This window comes from Ruditapes philippinarum, unplaced genomic scaffold (assembly GCF_026571515.1).
Source record: "Ruditapes philippinarum isolate M1 unplaced genomic scaffold, ASM2657151v2 ctg475_1_1_1_1, whole genome shotgun sequence".
Taxonomy (NCBI): Eukaryota; Metazoa; Mollusca; class Bivalvia; order Venerida; family Veneridae; genus Ruditapes; species Ruditapes philippinarum.
The window spans coordinates 281,078-299,688 of NW_026856980.1; the positions used below are offsets into that span (position 1 = coordinate 281,078).

Here is an 18,611-nt window from a genome sequence, read left to right on the forward strand (position 1 = left end):
ATGGTGTAGTGTACCCATACACAGGACCTTCGCTTTTAAGCTCTATGAATTATGCCCCTGGGGTAAAGAATGATCCCCCCACCCCGTGTTAACTTGATACATTGACTTGTCAAGTACTAGTATTCCGAGAAACACATTTTCTACAATACCAAGAGCTCAATATATTTGTATTTGGCATGTAGCATCCCCTTGTGAACCTCTAAATCAGGATCTAAATCTACCAGGTTTAAAATTGGCCCTATCCTTTGGGACACTTATTGAACATGGACTGAATACTGGAATTTTGAAATTGTTCTGTTTTAAGGCAATGTCATAGAGCGTCATTATTTATAATGTAGCATTTCTTGGGTGACATTTTCCAAAGTCGTGCGAATCTCGCCCCTGTGATCAAAATAGTCACGTCCTGGGATTACTATTCTTGCATTGGCTTGTAGAACGGCAGACGTTAAAAGCGTCTTCATAGAAACTATATATTTACCAGGGCTTTTATGTTCTGCATGTATCAGTACAATGTGGTATTCTACAACAATTAAAAAAGTTTGCCCCTTGAGACTAAAACATCCTCCAGTCAACGTCGGGTTATTAATAGAACTAAACAGCTCAAACGCGAGTGTACTTTTGAATTTTTCAAGATAGTAATTTTTTTAATATTTAGATCTAATAAACTAGTTTTGTGTTTAAAATAACCTTTCTAATAAGTTAACATTGATATATTTTTTTTTAATTTATGACCTTCAAATGTAGACATTAGCTACAGTTTTGTATTGGCAATTTAACTTCCACTATCTTATGATAACACAGAGATGCTATCTATGTTTCTGGATTACAAGTGAAATCAAAATTTGACTTTGTAGATGACCTTGAGCGTGACCTGTTCACCCAGTACGGCATTTTGTTTACTCTGACATCATACAAAGCATTGATTTTGTTCATGGCCAGGCACAATTTGTAGGGTTTTTGGTCAAAATTGCTTTTAAAGTAGAACTATTTGAAAACTATCAATGGTATCAACATGAAATACTTGATTACATAGAGGATATTTGTTTGTTTTGCATGTAAGATTGAAATATAATTTCACTGAGTGAACACCAGATGCAATATTTTCACGAGTGGCGTAGCCACGAGTGAAAATATGATAGCTGGTGTTCACGAATGAAATATATTTCAATCTTATATGTAAAACAAATAAATTTTCTTTTTATTTCATGCTTTTTAAGTCATTTAAAGTATTTTTTACTGATTTTGCCGCGTAACGTCACGCATTCGCCTTTGTGACGTCATCATATCATGACGTCACATCATCAATTTTGAAATTTAGGTCTGTTAAATTTCTCTAATTTTGTTTCATTTTTAACATGATGTATGATGACATCGACTTTCTTTTCCTAAAGAAGCAAAATTTACGCATGACGGCATTTATTTCTGCCTGTTATTCCATTTAGTTATGATTTTCTTTTCATCCGCATTCAGATATAGTCCGGCTACAGTACAGTGAAAATTATATTTTATAAATTTCACTAATGGTTTATCAGAATATAATCATCTGATATATTACAATAAAACACTGGAAAGCATAAAATAATATGACTTAGCACAGTTGTAAGGAAATGCGCATTAATATTTTGAAAGCTATAATTTTGGAGTAATGAATAAATAATTTCAGTTTAAATCGGTTATTGATAGAAAATAGTAGAGTATGGCGCTTGTCTATGTGAGCAGTATCTTCTATTGTCTCATATGAATAAGAAGAACTGGTTACAATTTGCACAGTAATAACATGAGCAAAAATTAGAAAATAAGTTAAAAACGATTATTATATAATAAGGCATTTAATTCTGAAAAAGAGGAGCAAAAATACACATGCATGCTTCGATAACGAAGTATTAAATCTTACATGTTTAGTTGTATACAAAATGATCACTGATAGTGTTTTAATTCCTTTGTTGAAAATTATATACATGTACGAGGGTTATAGAAATGTATCATATATATTTCGCATTCACGGTTAACAATTCTGTCTAAAATATGTTTTTGTCACTCAAGTTTTTATTGAGATAAAACTGTCACTTGTTAAAGCTAAACCAGCAAGGCTGAAAGTATATTCCACACACAATCTATTTAGCTATAATCTCTTTTCTTTATCTAATAAACGCATCCTGGAACCCGTATGTCCATGTTTATATTTAGTTAAATTCACAGAGAAAATATCTACAACGGCTTTTCTATTTTACAATAATGAATTATATTGGGTATGATTTCAATGATCATTGAAAGGAGTACCATGTACATATATGAAATATCTTGCGAACTGCTACAGGGATTTAAAATCCTTCTTTGCAACTACTCTTATACATTAACTAATTTTTCTGCAAGAAAACAATTGTTATTATGTGACGCTTGCAGCAATTCTGCTAATATTTAAAAATCTGGATGAAGTGTGATCCCCCGGAATGAAAATTGCAGACTTGGTTTGATTGAGTGTACATCAGGGATAATAGAAAAATGCAACATCCCTCACGCCCCTAGCTAGCACCGGCTTGTGCGGTATTCAATTTCAATTTTCCATTTTTAGCTAGCACCGGCTTGAGCGGTATTCAATTTCAATTTTCCATTTCAATTTGATGTGGCACATAGGAATTCCCTTTTGGTTATATTTTTGATCATATGATTGTTTCGACAAGGACTAAAATCAAGTAGATGTGACATAGAGAATTCTGAATTAGGCTGTCGTTAATAAAGAGCAGTTGCCGCCCTTGACTCGGAAAACTTTCTCCTTAAAGACACTGCAGCAGACGGATAAATATCACCTGTTGATGAACTTTTCTTGGCGAGTCTTCTTTTTGCACTTAACATTTTTCGTGGAGGTGGTGGTCGTTCATCTTCTTCTTCTATCGTTTCTCTAACTATTGTTCTAGATCTAAGTCCAAGAAACGCCGTAACTACTCCACCCATTGTGCTTTCTTTACTTGGCATGGAGGGTTTTTCATGTCCATAGCTACTTTTTCTTGTCACCATACGCCTAACAGGATGTTTTTTAACAGAATCCTCGGAGGCGACTGATAAAGTGTCGTCTGAATCCGAGTCGTCAACACCCCGTTGTTTTGTTGGTACCCTGTATGAGTTACTATTTAGACCAGACGAACTGCGCCTTTTTAATCCTTTCATCTTGTAATAGTCTGGAATGAAATCAATTTTGTTACATAATATTTTTCTATCTGATTAAAAACCTGATTTGTTGCAAAAGCAGACGACTTAAAACATTTCGTTAGGAGTTACAGTCCGTGACAGATTGAACCGAGTGCAGAAGTACTAAGTTAAAAAAAGTCCATTATATTTAAGATGACTTAGTACACATATAAACTTGTTGATATTTGCAAACAGTGTTAGTGTAGTACTTTTGATATTTTATACAATTAATCAAAAACTAGGAAACGTGTACATACCTTAAAATTCTCACTATTATTCCTTATACAATGTAATTAGTTCTATCTAGCCATGGCACATGATTTAATTTAACCTAAAATACGTATGGGTTCTTCAATACATCAAATTTTCACATGTCCGAACGTTGCAGTTTTTACAAAAATCGTGTGTTGAAATGTCATGAAATAATATCGGGTAAAGTGCGCAGTTTGCTAAATATTTTAAGCATGTACACATTGGCTAAATCTCAAAATCCGTCAAGTTCAATACGAAGTATAGACATGTTCAATATCAATACATAGTTAAATCAATATATACAGTACTGGACATGTATATACAGATCAATAGACTTAACGGGTATGGCAATTATCTCGGTAATATAACACCGGCATGACTGTACGATTAAATAAAATCAAAACTTGTTCAATACACAGTTGTAATTTTTGCCGGTTTCGTTTCGTGACATGAATCATTCAGTTCAATTATCGCAGGAGTGGCAAAACTAGTTTTAGCATAGGAGCTTCAAAATAAAACATATCAAACAAATAAGAATTAACGTTAAATTTATGTATGCAGTACTCTCCTATTACAAATTCTTATTTGCTATTTTTTATTTATTGACAAGACAGAATATCAAGCTCCAGTAGCTTTGAAATATAAAGATGATATAGAGGATATTTGTTTGTTTCAGTGTAAGATCGAAAAATATTTCACCGAGTGAACACCAGATGCAATATTTTCCACGAGTGGCGTAGCCACGAGTGAAAATATAATAGCTGGGGTTCACGAGTGAAATATTATTTGATTTTACATGTAAAACAAACAAATTTTCTGTTTATTTCATGATTTTTTAACGATTTTTACACCATTTTACTGATTTTTGCCGCGTAACGTCATGCTCTTATCTTCATGACGTCATCAAATAATGACGTCACAATGTTGAAGCAAAATATAATTCCATGATTATTTTTAGATTTAAGATGTTTTTCAGCACAACGTTAGTAAATATTTACAAACTACAGTTATCACGTACATTTTTTATTATGATTGACTACATTTCCGCTGAAAAAAAAACATTCATTAATGATAAATATTTTATTTTTACGCCAAATATAGTTCGGCTACTGTGAAATTATATTTGGTAATCATTTCTGTGAAATTATCAGAATATAATTAACCGTTATAATTCAGTAATCTACTGCATAACATGTAATAAATCTAGATAAACCAGCATGTATATAAGAAAATAATAGACTGAAAGAACATTTGGACTTAGAATTTTAGATTTAAAATTATAACGCCTACATAGCCGACTTTTGAACTCCGTCATTAAGTTATGAATTACCATGCGAAAATTCAAAGTGCTGTCGGTTAGGACCGAATTACCAAGCTCTGTTGGTGGGGACCGAATTACAAAGCCCTGTTGGTGGGGACCGAATTACCAAGCTCTGTCGGTGGGGACCGAATTACCAAGCTCTGTTGGTGGGGACCGAATTACCAAGCTCTGTCGGTGGGGACCGAATTACCAAGCTCTGTCGGTGGGGACCGAATTACCAAGCTCTGTCGGTGGGGACCGAATTACCAAGCTCTGTCGGTGGGGACCGAATTACCAAGCTCTGTCGGTGGGGACCGAATTACCAAGCTCTGTTGGTGGGGACCGAATTACCAAGCTCTTTTGGTGGGGACCGAATTACCAAGCTCTGTCGATCAGGACCGAATTACCAAGATCTTCAAGTACTATTTCATAAATTTACCAATCATGTTGGAATAAGATGGATTTATATCGACACGTTTGTTTGAATCTAAAATTTTCCTATCTAAAGTTTTCCTAGCACTACCTTTCGTACAGAAAGTCCGTGGTGCAGAGAAATACCCAGGTCAACGTTCCATTTCGTCACCTATCACTAAAATCATTAGAAGGCTGAGCTTACAATCTAGTTTTATTAATGTTGGTAAATACATGTATATATGGCAAGATTTAAAACACTTGAAAATGGACACATATATCTTAACAGTAAAATTAAATATGTATTGTCACTATTTCTAAATTAAATTCAAACAAATAAGAATTAACGTTAAATTTTTGTACACTTCCTATTACAAATTCTCATTTGTTATTCGCTACTTTGTATTCATTTACATGACAAAATATCAAGCTCCAACAACTTTGAAATAAAAAAGGTGATGTATAGGTAAACCAGCATGTATTCGTGATCAAAATTACCATATAATACACTTAAAGAACATTTGGATATACACAATGTGCATATTTTAGATTTATTATGATAAGGCCCTAACCCTCTCTGTAACTGTAATAAATTACCAAGCGCAGTCGGTGAGCAACGAATTACCAAGCTCTGTTGGTAATGACCGTATTACCAAGCGCAGTCGGTGAGGACCGGATTACCAAGCTCTGTTGGTAATGACCTGATTACCAAGCGCAGTCGATGAGGACCGGATTACCAAGCGCAGTCGGTGAGGACCGAATAACCAAGCTCTGTTGGTAATGACCGGATTACCAAGCGCAGTCGGTGAGGACCGAATTACCAAGCGCAGTCGGTGAGGACCGAATTACCAAGCGCAGTCGGTAATGACCGGATTACCAAGCGCAGTCGGTAAGCACGGACTTACCAAGATCTACCGATTATATGCGAATTACTAAGATCTGTCAGTACTCTTTATGAATTTTATTATCACTATTGATTCTAGGTTTCTGTATATATGCTAGTGATCTACAGGGTGTTTCATAATATGTGATACACTTTTAATCAAATGTTTCGTTTATGTAAGAATGTCAGTAATAATGAAAAATGTACCATATTAAAGGGAAATGCTGTCCATTTTTTCCTTATTTAACCTACCAATAATATTTAAAGCTACGTCCATTTATAGCATGTACTCAAAATGACGTCCATTATGGCGTCGCACCATCTCCACACGTTTCATGAAGTTTTCCATCACATTATTGCACATGTCACCAGTAATCTTTCTTATTTCACATCTTATGGACTGTTTAAGCTGATCTGTTGTCTTTGGCTGCACGTTGTAGACTTTGTCCTTTAGATAGCCCTAAAGAAAAAAATCTAAAGGACTGAGATCCGGAGAATGGGGCGACCAAGTGCATTCCGTCTTCAGAGAGATAAATCGTTTGTCAAATGTTCTTTTAAGTCATTCAAGAACTCTCTGGGCCAAGTGTGGAGCGACACAATATTGTTGAAACCATGTTTGTGTCATATCAACCCCTTTCCGACGGAGTGCAGGCAGAAAGTTGTATTTTAGAAGAGACAAATAGCGGTCACTGTTGATTGTCTCGGTATTTCAGTCTTGGTCTTGGAAAAAGAATGGCCCTGGTTTCGGTGTCTCTGGTCAAGTACACTTCCGTACTGCTCAAATCTTTTAACTACTCTGCTTACTTGTAGCCTGGTCACCCTTCTATTGGCAGGGTACATTTTCCTACAGATATGATAGAATGATGTTCATATTACAATTTTGCGATATCTTGACACTTTTCCGTGGACAACGCCATCTTGAAAATAACAGATAATAATGACGTCATACATGACGTTATGAAGTTAACGTTTTCCAGTATTTAACGTCGCATTCAAAATGGCGAAGTGCCTAGTTTATTACATGCTTTTCGGTGGTTTATAGAAATATATCAGTGATATAAAAACTGGTAATTTCACTGTTTGAAACAGTGAAATTACCACTTTGATAATTTCACTGTTTTGAATTTAAGCCCCTTACGTTGTTTCACTAAAATACCAGCGTGCACAGAACTGGGTACCAACTTAATGACATGACGTCGTAAATGACGTCACGTTGTATTATTATTTGGCGCGCTTTTCATTCAGTATTAGGTTTAATGTCTTTTTAAAACGTTTCTTTGCATATAATAAAAAGAAAATTTGTTTAGTTTAGTGTAAGATCAAAATATATTCCACCTTGTGAACACCAAAAGTTCATATTTCACTCGTGGCTGTGCCACTCGTGAAATATACCTTTTGGTGCTCACTCGGTGAAATATATTCCGATCTTACACTGAACTAAACAAATATCCTCTATTTATTTTGGTATAAGCAATTTGTTTGTAGCTATAAAATCAGTAAAGGAACAATTATTTGAAAGTGTATCACATATTATGAAACACCCTGTATATGGACAAATTTGTTTGAATATAAAGTTTTCCTAGCACTACCTTTCTTGCAGAAAGTCCGTGGTGCAGAGAAATACCCAGGTCAACGTTCCATTTCGTCACCTATCACTTAAATCATCAGAAGGCTGAACTTACAATCTAGTTTTATTAATGTTGGTAAATACATGTATATATGGCAAGATTTAAAACACTTGAAAATCGACACATACATTTAAACAGTAAAAACAAATGTAGACAGAATTTCAATAATTAATCTTTCATTGGTTCAGTAGAATATTAATTACTTTGTAAAGTTTGTTGTTGCAGCTGCTGTTAATAAATGTTTTACAGAATATTCTTTCAAAACATTTTACTATTAAATTAATATCTTTGATTCTAACCCTCACGTGATTTTGTCACTATAGACAAAGAAGGAAAAAACTGGTGTTAAACTGCCAATAAACACCGGTTATGGACTACTTGTATATGCGCTGTTATTATTTCTTTTGTTTAATAATTTCTATATCTTCGCAACAGTAGGGTGCGAAAATCGAGCAGCGTTATACGAAAATCAGCACCGGAAGTTATTTCCGCTTGAAAAATAACATTAGTGATTTTCCTTATTTTATCGTGTTAGAATCGAAATAACATCGGCCGGAGAGGTGTATATCGGCTATTTTATCGGCCGTTTTTTGTTGATTATACACACATCTGGGCTTCTGTTCTCTTTTATAAAATATCTGTTATGTTGAGTAAATGAATAATTAAATGTCAATTACATCTGTTCATATATACTATGTTGCTGAAAACTGAAAACTCTTATGAAACCTTAGAAAAATATTTTATGTTTATATAGATAGTATAAACTATGAAATATATTCATATCAATGATTTGACAGTCATTCTACAAATCATAACAATCAATGCAATTTTATATCATACAAAACATTATATCAGACATGTGATATTTCCCAGTCGTCGGTCAAAACAGCGTGTTGTCTTGTTACAGATGGTCTCCTCGGTTGGCAATGAGCGGACGTTGTTTCAGTGGTTGTAGCTATTGATCCAGAAAATGATTGTGTCAACACGGAATGACCTTTCGTAGAAATACTGATGTCTGGCGGCGATTGCTTTTTGTCACCGGAGCCAGTTATACCAGCATCTAAAGAAACTTCTTGTCCAGAATTGTTGGTTGTACATGTACTGACATGAACAATGTTTTCATCGATAAATTTGTCTCCTTGGTAACAATCCAAAAGGTACCTGATTTTAAAACAAAAAATGTTAGATACAATATAAGAGGGATCAAGCACTGTGTTTCGTTTCTCATTAAAAAAATCAACAATTTCTCGTTATTAAAGACAGAATAATAATATGAAGAAAATAAGTACAAAAAAACTTATAGAAACAACGTGACGAAACTGATCTAAATAACTTTTCAGTTCATTATCATCTATAAAAAGAAATAAATGCTAAAATGATTATAATAATAGTAAAAAGATTAATAAACAGACAATAATTGTTTGTGATTTTCTTCTTATTAATACTAACAAACCTGTCCATCCTTTTTAATTTCGTTTTGAGGGTTGTCAGACTCCGTTGAATGGATGGAGGAACATGCGTCGTCGTTCAGACCGATTAAAATATCTGTTTCTGAAGACTGAGGAGAAAAAGAGGATACTATTGAACTAAATAATCTCTCTGGAATATATTTGTCGCGTAGTTTACAACCACACACTAGTTTTTTATGTGTACAAATCATCCACCTAACACCTTTTGCTATCTGGCTGTAATGTTGTTTCTTTGTCAGTGCGTTTATCAGAGTATGAGATACATCGGCTGGACTTTGTACGCTGAATGTGTTGAAAGAATCGATCACTTCGTTCCAAAGATCAGTCTGGGCACCAGCCGGTTTGTCCGTCTGTACGATCATGCTGAACAATCCGTCATTTATCAGACCAGACTTCCATAAGTCATCAACTATATACTTCAGATTAACATGAGATGTGAGTTGACAGAGTGCACATTTTGTACATCTTTTTCCTTCTCTCTTATTCTGTTCAAACTTTATTTCAATACTATTAGCAACCTGCTCATTGTGAGACCTAACATGATTCACAAATTTCTTCAGAATATGAAAATCTCTGCCTTTTATAAGACATAAAAGGACACGAATCTGATCCTTACGGTCAGATATTTTTCTTACATTTGCACACTCGTCTTCAGTGAGACAATTATCTACAAGAAGGGCGTCAGGTAGCTCACTGTCCTTAAACACAATACTATCTACAAGCTCGTGAATGTGACACTGTAAAGCATTTGCTAGACATTCTCTTTCATCCGATTCAGTTAAGGGTTTACCTGAAAATATTGAAACATATTTGCACAACTACAACTTTGTAGGTATCTAATAAAAAGTCGTTCTTATTGTAGATGCTTATAAAGAATTTTAAAACATAGGGTATTAGGATATAAAATTTTCTACCATGATCTTATATTTTATCATAAGTTTGTTTGTTGTTCGTTTGCTCGTCCGTTCGTCTGTTTGTTTGTTTATTTGTCTTTTTGTAAAAGTATATTCTACATTGATGGAGAATTTTTTAAAAAGTAAACCGCTTTTGTATATGCAAAATAGTATCTAGAATTACAAATTGTTATAAAGACATGGATGTAGTACTCAATGTAGTATATTCAATATTATACATTATGAATATGTATAACGTACCTTGACAGTTCAGTGCGTCATCTTTCAAATTAGGTTCTGTTGAACCATATTTCACAAGCTTCGTCCCATGTTCTGTGTGTATCAGTAATATTTGACCTTTATGATTATATATGGGATTACTAAAACATTTCTTCTTAAATTGTTCCCTTTTTTCTCCTGTTAACTCAATACCTGTTACTGTTGATATATTTTCTTTACGTGCGTCGTTGAGTATGTGACTTTGTTCGAGAAATATGGATGCACATGGTTTCGGACTATCCTCTAACTTCTGGGCGGGAATCTGCGGTTGTGTCAGTTCATCGCACGTGCATGATTTACAGTGATAATGTTCTGTAGTTGTAACGTGTTCATTGTGAACATTTTTAATCTTTTCTTCTACAATATCACTTATCTCAAAACGTAGAGCCGGGATTATCTCCTCTCTGAGCACTCGTGATATGACATGCTCCTGAAACTGTAAAAGAAATAAAGGATATTAAATGAGTGTAAATTGTAATACTGAATTTATTGAACGAGTTGAAAGGTATCTTTAGACTTAATTAGTTTTATGTTAAAAGTTACTTAAATGAATACCGTAATTTGGTCTACATCATCCTTGTTACCAGGGCACGGGGCTGGCGGTGAAGCTGCTTGATGTCCTATACGTACAGAAGTTTCCTCGACTGATGCTTTACTTATATGAAGGCCATGTTTGACATTCAACGGTTGTGAAATGTGCTTGATCAAACCTTCCGACTTCGGTCGAATATTCTTTTTATTCATTATTTTAACAATTACAAAGTATACACGTGTTGACAAATTATAAAAAAATTACACATTTATTGAAGCCTCTTAAATTTCATAATTATTATTTTTTATGAACGTGTTGATATAATTTACACATTTATTTAACACTTCTTAATTTGATATTAGTATCATCCGATCACTTTGAAAACATTTCAGAATAAGATATATTATTTGCGTGCATATCTTATACATATTTCTTTAAAATACCAGACACAGTTTTGTTTGTTGAACATGTATCATAAAGTTTACAACCCAACGTCTACCTAAATATATCGGTAAAGAAAAGATTAATAACTTTAGAATATCTCTGTGATCATTTGAAAGAACGACATATAATACACACAGCGTTCTTCCTGGTCGCTATTTCAAAATAACGTCGTGATTCATGCTTGACTTTACCAAATAATATAGAAATCATAACTTAAATCATATCTAAAATTATATCTGAAATCATATATCGCACGTTTATAATGTATGGTAGTTATCCATATAATTAAAATTACTACATAAACATTTTTAGTGGGGGATTTTTATGATAATGTACCTACGTGATATTCCGCAATATTATATTACAGAACTAGAAGGGGATATTTTACGTTTTCACACATTCAACTTCATAAACTTAGAAAATATTCGATTTTGTTTTCTTAAACATAACCTCTTTAACGAATGTATGAAAAGAATAAAATTTTAGGTATGATTTAAATACACTATACATTATTAACTTTAACGTTAACGTTTACTAAGTGCTACGTATTGTTTCTAATGAGTTCCTATGTAAGATTGGTTAAAGCTTGGACTGGCGTAGCTTACACTAATGTTCTCAGCATGCTTCTGCAATTCCTTTTTGATCCAGGCCCTGAGGCTCTGAAACTGCCCTGAACAAACAAAAACATCCCACCCGCCCTTCCCATTTTCCTTACTGATATCTCTTTATTTTTCAGGTATAAATGACAGCCGCGGCACTAAGCCCTTCTTCATCATGACTATTTGTAGATGTGACAAAAGATCGTTCAAGCGATTTGTAGATAGATTGATAGGTCATTAAAGCTATTTGTAGATGGGTTGAAAGGTCATCTCAGCTATTTGTAGATATGTTTAAGGTGTGTTTAAAGCTATTTGTAGATGGGTTGAAAGTGTGTATTACGCTTTTTGTTTGAATAATCTAATTGATTTTTTTTCTGTTTTAAAACATTACAACATGATATATTAAAACAACAGGATAGTCGACGTAGTATAAATCCATTTTCTTTCCCTTATCAGCTTATATTGACAAATCTACTTAATTCAAACTCGTTTTCAGTATCTCTTAAATAATGAATATTTTGCTTTCTACAGTTCTTTGTAACGATCTTTAAAAAGTTTGTTAAACGGTATTTTTTTCTTTTTGCAAAATTAAAAAGAGATTGCAACAGACATATAGCTTTATCCACTTTAGAATATGTTTATTATAACTATGCTATGTTTAGCACTTAGTCTTGTTTTGTTCAAACCACTTACGTAATAGAATTTACACCCGGATGTCACTCAATTTACGCTCTCATAGCTTTCTTTTGTCATCGTATATTGAAAGTTTATACATAAAAATACCAACAAACTATCAAACTATATTAAGTTCGAGCCACACCCTTTACAGCAACATTATTTATGTGCAGTTGTCATATAATCATCTACAGTATTTGGTGGTTAATTGCTTTGAGGTGAAAAATCAGTCAAATTTCTTGTTTTAGGAAATGTTTGAGAGTTAAATTCCAATAAACTTTCATCTGTTACAGATTCGGGTATACTGTCCCCAACATCATGTTGCTTGTTGGCACTTTGAAGAAGACTTGTAGGAAATAGCTGAAATAAAATAAACATGAAAATGAAAGGTTACATATGTGAAAAGACGGCATTTGTCTAAATGCGCTGTTTATTACATCAAAGATCAGACATATTTTAAAAAAATCTCAACCTAATACGATTTTACAGACATGAATAGAATAATGAAAATCTTTTGAAGCGTGTCACAAATATGTACATGTATTTGAATTTCACGGCTATTCGTATGGTAAATTCTAGTTGTCAGCGGTCTCTCAACAACGTTAGCATCTGGTTCATAATAGATTTTTATGTGTTATTATTATTATACGTTTTATTTTTTACTTTCATCAATGAAATTTGACCAAAACGAAAATTTAAAGTTTTTATTAACTGCATGGTAACAAGTCTTCAGATATTATTTAAATAAATGGGTGTATCCGTTATAGCAATAAACTTTCTTTACTATCTTAAAACATATATATACCGGACGTTCTTCTGTCACATTATCCGGTTTCCTATATACAGTTTTAGGAATAGTTCTATCATCTGTGCTATAAGTACTTGCTATATCATTTGGTGTTCCGTCCGAACTTGACCGGGGAAGAAATGATTCGTCAGATGTTGATTCAGCTAAGAAATTATGTCTCCTCCGTAATAATGAATTTTGTTCACAAGAACAACTTAACCTTCCATGATTCTTCATCAACATATCATTTATTCCGTCAGCTAGATATGTAAACAGGTTTTGCCTCGTCAATGCTTTCATAATCGTTTGATGGGCTAACTCAGCTTGTTGATGGTCCAAATAGTTCAGAGAGTGAAATACTTTACACCATAATGTTTCTTGTGCTCCTGTCGGTAAATCAGAAAAGATAATTGTATTATAAACGCCTTTATCAATTACTTGTATTGCCCACAGAGAATCTGCTATATGTTTTACATTGAAGTTATTTTTGAGCTGGCACAGGAAACATAGTTTTTGTCCTAAACCTTTGCGCTTATTATCTTCAAACTTCTCTTGTATTTTAACAGCAACATGTTGATTGTGTCCCTTTATGCGTTTCAGAAATCCTCTTAGCACATACACATCTCTCCCGTTAATTAAGCTTACAAGAATTCTGATCTGATCTTTTCTATCTCGAATTCTTCTAACCGATGAACATTCGTCCTCTGTGAGACAACCATCAGCTAAAAGACAGTCAGGCAGTTCGCTGTCTCGGAAAATAACTCCGTCAATCAGATCTTCAATGTGAAACTGTATGGCATTTGCTAGACATTCGCGTTCATCATATTTTCCTGAAAACACATTTATGTCGATTTACCAAGTTTGTACATCTCAAAGATACAGTGCAGAAATTTGAATTCATATTGTATTTGATTATTAGGTTCTTATCAATGTATCCAATTAAAATACATATAAAATACACTATGGATGCGCATATTTATAAGAGACCATGAAGCTGAATACTCTTGCTAATTTGAACCCAAGTTGGGAATCTGTGTTAAAAAGTAATCTTCTGAAGTAAAGTAAAATATTTGTGTTACAAGGTACCTTAGATATTCAATAAAGGAAAAACTATTATAGTCACATTTAATCCAATCAGGTTTAGAAGATAAGCAAAGCTCTTTTCTTAAAAGTACATCTATAAAAACACATAGTTATATAAAATAAATGTCTGTTTTTTTTCTATTTAGCACCCAACTGTATGAACTTTGTTTTAATTAACCCAGTGGTTAAATTTAACCAACGTTTATACAATTTGGTGCAGTATGTTAAACAAAGAGGTTTTGACAGTAAAAAAACACAATATCTGCATTAGAGAGAATATATCCTACTTTATCAATGTCTTAGAGGGTATTAAAATCACTGTTTAACATTTGTTCTTCTCTAATCAAGTCGTTACGAATGAATTCATATAGAGGGCAATATAATAATACATGCTTTTCATCCTCTTCCATAGTTTGACAGTGGGAACACAATCGTTGTTCCACTGGTAAACCATTCTAGCGTCCTAACTCTATACCTATTTGTGTTGTGCTACTAATGCACCCTAAATATTTGGTTAACTGAAATTTAAATTGTACTGATGTGTAAAAAGTAACCGGCTGATTTTTAATTTGAATATATAATTATACAACAACTTTACATATTACTATTTCACGTTTTAAAGGCTTTAATCTTTACTTTAATAAGGCAAAACTTTAAACTTATTGAGATAGAAATTTAAACACATTTGTTGGGACAGATTATTTTCTAAGTAGATATCAACCTGTATTAACTTCAACTGCAGATTGTCGTCTAGTTTCTTCTGTAATAAGCCTCTCCCGGATCTGTAGTGAATAGTTACCATAGTCTGTGTTCATTGGAGTTTTAAATGCGACGTTATCATAAGGACTTTCCTTGTCAATATTCTTTTCATCTATAACATTACAATCTTCGTACGGTACTTTAACGTCTGTCTCATCCGTGTCACGTTCAACTGACGATTCTACTGCGTCAATTTCTCCTGGCATATCATCGAATGATGTTTGAGTTGAGACATCAGCGTATGTTTTACATAAAACGCTATTTGAAGCAAGTTGACTTAGCAGTTTACCAAGTGTTTCTCGTATAGGTTCAGAAATACCAAGTTCCTCCATTACTTTCTCAACCTAAAAATTAAATGGCAAGATTGAACAATTTAAGTGTTTTTAAAAGTAAACAATTGTTCATAGCCGTTTGTCACTTTGAAATATCACAGTATATTGGACACATTTGAAGGAGAACATTCATTAGGTTAGACAATCAAAAGTCTAGAAACTCCTTTCATTAGGGAATATACATATATGATAAAGATTAAAAAACACATAAATAATACATTTTAATTTGTTTCTTTGTCGTATATGATCAAGATAAGATTTAGATTCTAATATATCTTGACGTCGCCTACCATTGATTAGTCGACTGTTTTCATGATAGGAAAATATGTTTAAAGTTTGGGAACGAATAAGGAATTTGATGTTCGAATATTCGTTTTTACAACATTTGTTCCAATATTTCTATTTGACGTATACGTATCCGAAATTGATTGCGTCGAGTACTATACTACTTTAATATGCTTGGAATAATCGACGATTAAAATTCCTATATTACTACGTCAAAGTTTTTTATTTTATATATTGTAAATCGACATAAATGTTTACTTTTGAAATCAATTCATAATTTGATTGCCTTTTATTCAGTTAATCCGACTGCTGATCATTTGTCTTATTAACGGGAGGTAATTCGACAGTAATATGAATCACCGTAGCCTCTTAGCCCCAAAAACACATAATTTATATTGAAACTTAACTTTAATATATTTTTTTATTTATTTATAATATTAGATAAGGTTTAAAATATTCTTCAGATGAATTTAGCTATAACGCAATAAATCACACGGAGTTAAATTTCTACGGAATAAATATATTTTGACGGAATATAGACCCTGACCATAATTTCATAAAGCACCGATTAATGCGTGTCGATTTTTTCGTCTTCACAAAATTTAAGACAATAACTGATTCATCGGAAAGATTATTGCACAGAAAACAATAAATAAGATAATTAAAATCGGAAAGAATTACAATATTTTCTGTTAAACAGGTAAATGGCAAACTGTGAAACGGGTGCCCTTTTGATCAACTAGACCCCAAAGTTTTCACAGTTTATTGGCGATAATCGTGCAAACGTGTGAACACCTGGTCAAGTGAAGGTCAATGGTTTAATTTACTATCTTAATTGAAATTCGAAAGTAATAACAAAAAAAACTTCTTTTTTTTTCGAATATTCGTATTCGTTTTTCAATGTGCGAATATTCGGTAGTGTTTCGAATATTCGAATATGATTCCCGGCCCTAGTTTAAACTCCATTGTTGGGACTAAAAAATTCCTACCAACACAACCGAAGTCTAAGAAAATTTGTAATTGTGACGGGACTTTAAAAATTCGTCGAATTACTTGGAATTTCGAGTAAAAAGAGTTTGAGATAGTGAGAGTCAACTTTACATACTTATGCTTTGTCCTGATTTCTATCATACTGTCAGGCTTTATTGATAACATTTATTATCTTATTAGACATCAAACATTATACTCAGATACAAAAAACAACACTAATATGGTTTAATTCAATATAGACATCATATCAAACATATGTATAATTGATAAGAGACAAAGGTTGTAGAAGTGAAAGTGAAAAACATAAATAAATAGTAACCAAACGAAAATAATGAAAATGTGTGATTTATAACGGAACCTATGTTTACAAAATCATTTTTATTATAATTTGTATAAATTTTTATTAAAAGAATTTCAAATTTAACAAACAAGCTTACCGATAATCCAGTGGAGACTTTGTAGAAAGCATGTCTCTGTTTTCTCGGTCGAACACTTTGTTTATCACCTTCATCACTCATTATAAATACCAGGTTTACAAACAAAGATCTCTTATTCCACAAAATGTTTTACTACGTGTAAATGCCTCTTATATAAAATAATAAATAAGAATTTTCTAAATATAACACCTGTAACCTGTACATTTGATTTGTTCTTCTTTGTGCGGTAAATTTGTGATATAATATTTGTGTCATGTCATACTTGTATATATGTGCATGAAGTAATAAGAAAGGAATTTGATATTGCCACCAGTTTCTGACTCAGTTAATAATAAAGACACATAATGACTATAATATTCACTAAAATCTAATAAGAATTTACTGCTTTAAATCGCAACACGATCTGGATTGTTTAGAATGGTTTATTGGTTTAGAGATGAATGTCTTAGCATGTTTTCGTTTTAAGTAAAGTTTGCTATGCTTAACAAATAGCTGAAAAATAATTATATAAAGTACGTCACGTTATTCACATCACGTTATTCAAGTGGAGGAGAGTAGATCGAAAGACATGATATAACAACTACTTGGGGCGTTTATTTCATGAAACTTGAAACTTTTTATTTAATTAAACGCCTGTTTCTATTTAACAATATTCAACGGCGTTGTACAGTGCATATAAATAATAAGAATAAAATTGTGAATGCGTAAGAATATGTGGATCAACATCAAATGAAATAAAAGCTTTTACATACAATGCCAATTAACATATTTTTAAATCAAAGCACTGCAAGCACTGAGGTATACATTGCTTGACATCAAGACCATGTGATTTTAATCTACTGAACTCAATAGAAGTCATCTTCTGGTTACAGTCAATTTCGAACACAAATCTAGGCTTATTTCTTCTCAAGTTATTAATAGGACAAGAAAGAGGTGTTGTTCCTACAGACTAGTGCTGTGTTTTCCCAGGCATGACTATATGGTTTGCGAAACTGAAGAGCAATACAGAAACCAGTTTGCAAAGACCGTTTTTATTTGTTTGGGTCGTCAGACCAAACAAATACTGGTAGCGAAATTTCAGAGTCTAATGCTGTTAATTGCAAATGCCGAAAGTAGTCCACTTTTTTGAAGCGGGTTCTTCCCTTTATATGTACACTAACGCTGAAAAATTCAGGGGAGATCACTTCGTAAAGATGGTCAAAGGCAGGCACATTAATTTTCAAGCAAAATAATTCCCGAATGGTCGAAGATTTCTAATATTGTTTTATTGTATTTTCTGATCGAAAATAAGTAAATAAAAAGCGGACATTCAATCTCTGACACAGAAGTTTACGACAAACCTAACAACAAGTAGTTCTCAAAACAGCTTAAAACTAGCGATTTAAAA

The 18,611-nt window shown here is 33.0% G+C and overlaps 3 protein-coding genes across 3 annotated transcripts; all 3 read right to left on the minus strand.

Annotated features, from left to right (window-relative positions):
* Positions 1-1,692: 1,692 nt before the first annotated feature.
* LOC132748347 (uncharacterized) lies at positions 1,693-3,626 on the minus strand. Its single transcript, XM_060737936.1, has 2 exons — positions 3,444-3,626; positions 1,693-3,176 (listed from the first exon to the last, which is right to left on the minus strand). The coding sequence occupies exon 2, from the start codon at positions 3,163-3,165 to the stop codon at positions 2,731-2,733; it is 435 nt and encodes a 144-aa protein (XP_060593919.1). The 5' UTR covers positions 3,166-3,176; positions 3,444-3,626; the 3' UTR covers positions 1,693-2,730.
* Positions 3,627-9,070: 5,444 nt separating this feature from the next.
* On the minus strand, positions 9,071-11,553 carry LOC132748348 (uncharacterized). Its single transcript, XM_060737937.1, has 3 exons — positions 10,857-11,553; positions 10,284-10,737; positions 9,071-9,919 (listed from the first exon to the last, which is right to left on the minus strand). The coding sequence occupies exons 1-3, from the start codon at positions 11,043-11,045 to the stop codon at positions 9,105-9,107; spliced, it is 1,458 nt and encodes a 485-aa protein (XP_060593920.1). The 5' UTR covers positions 11,046-11,553; the 3' UTR covers positions 9,071-9,104.
* Positions 11,554-12,288: 735 nt separating this feature from the next.
* On the minus strand, positions 12,289-17,723 carry LOC132748349 (uncharacterized). The gene is made up of 4 exons (XM_060737938.1): positions 17,225-17,723; positions 15,143-15,524; positions 13,357-14,168; positions 12,289-12,911 (listed from the first exon to the last, which is right to left on the minus strand). Exons 1-4 carry the CDS (start codon positions 17,303-17,305, stop codon positions 12,756-12,758), a joined length of 1,431 nt encoding a protein of 476 aa, XP_060593921.1. The 5' UTR covers positions 17,306-17,723; the 3' UTR covers positions 12,289-12,755.
* Positions 17,724-18,611: the final 888 nt, after the last annotated feature.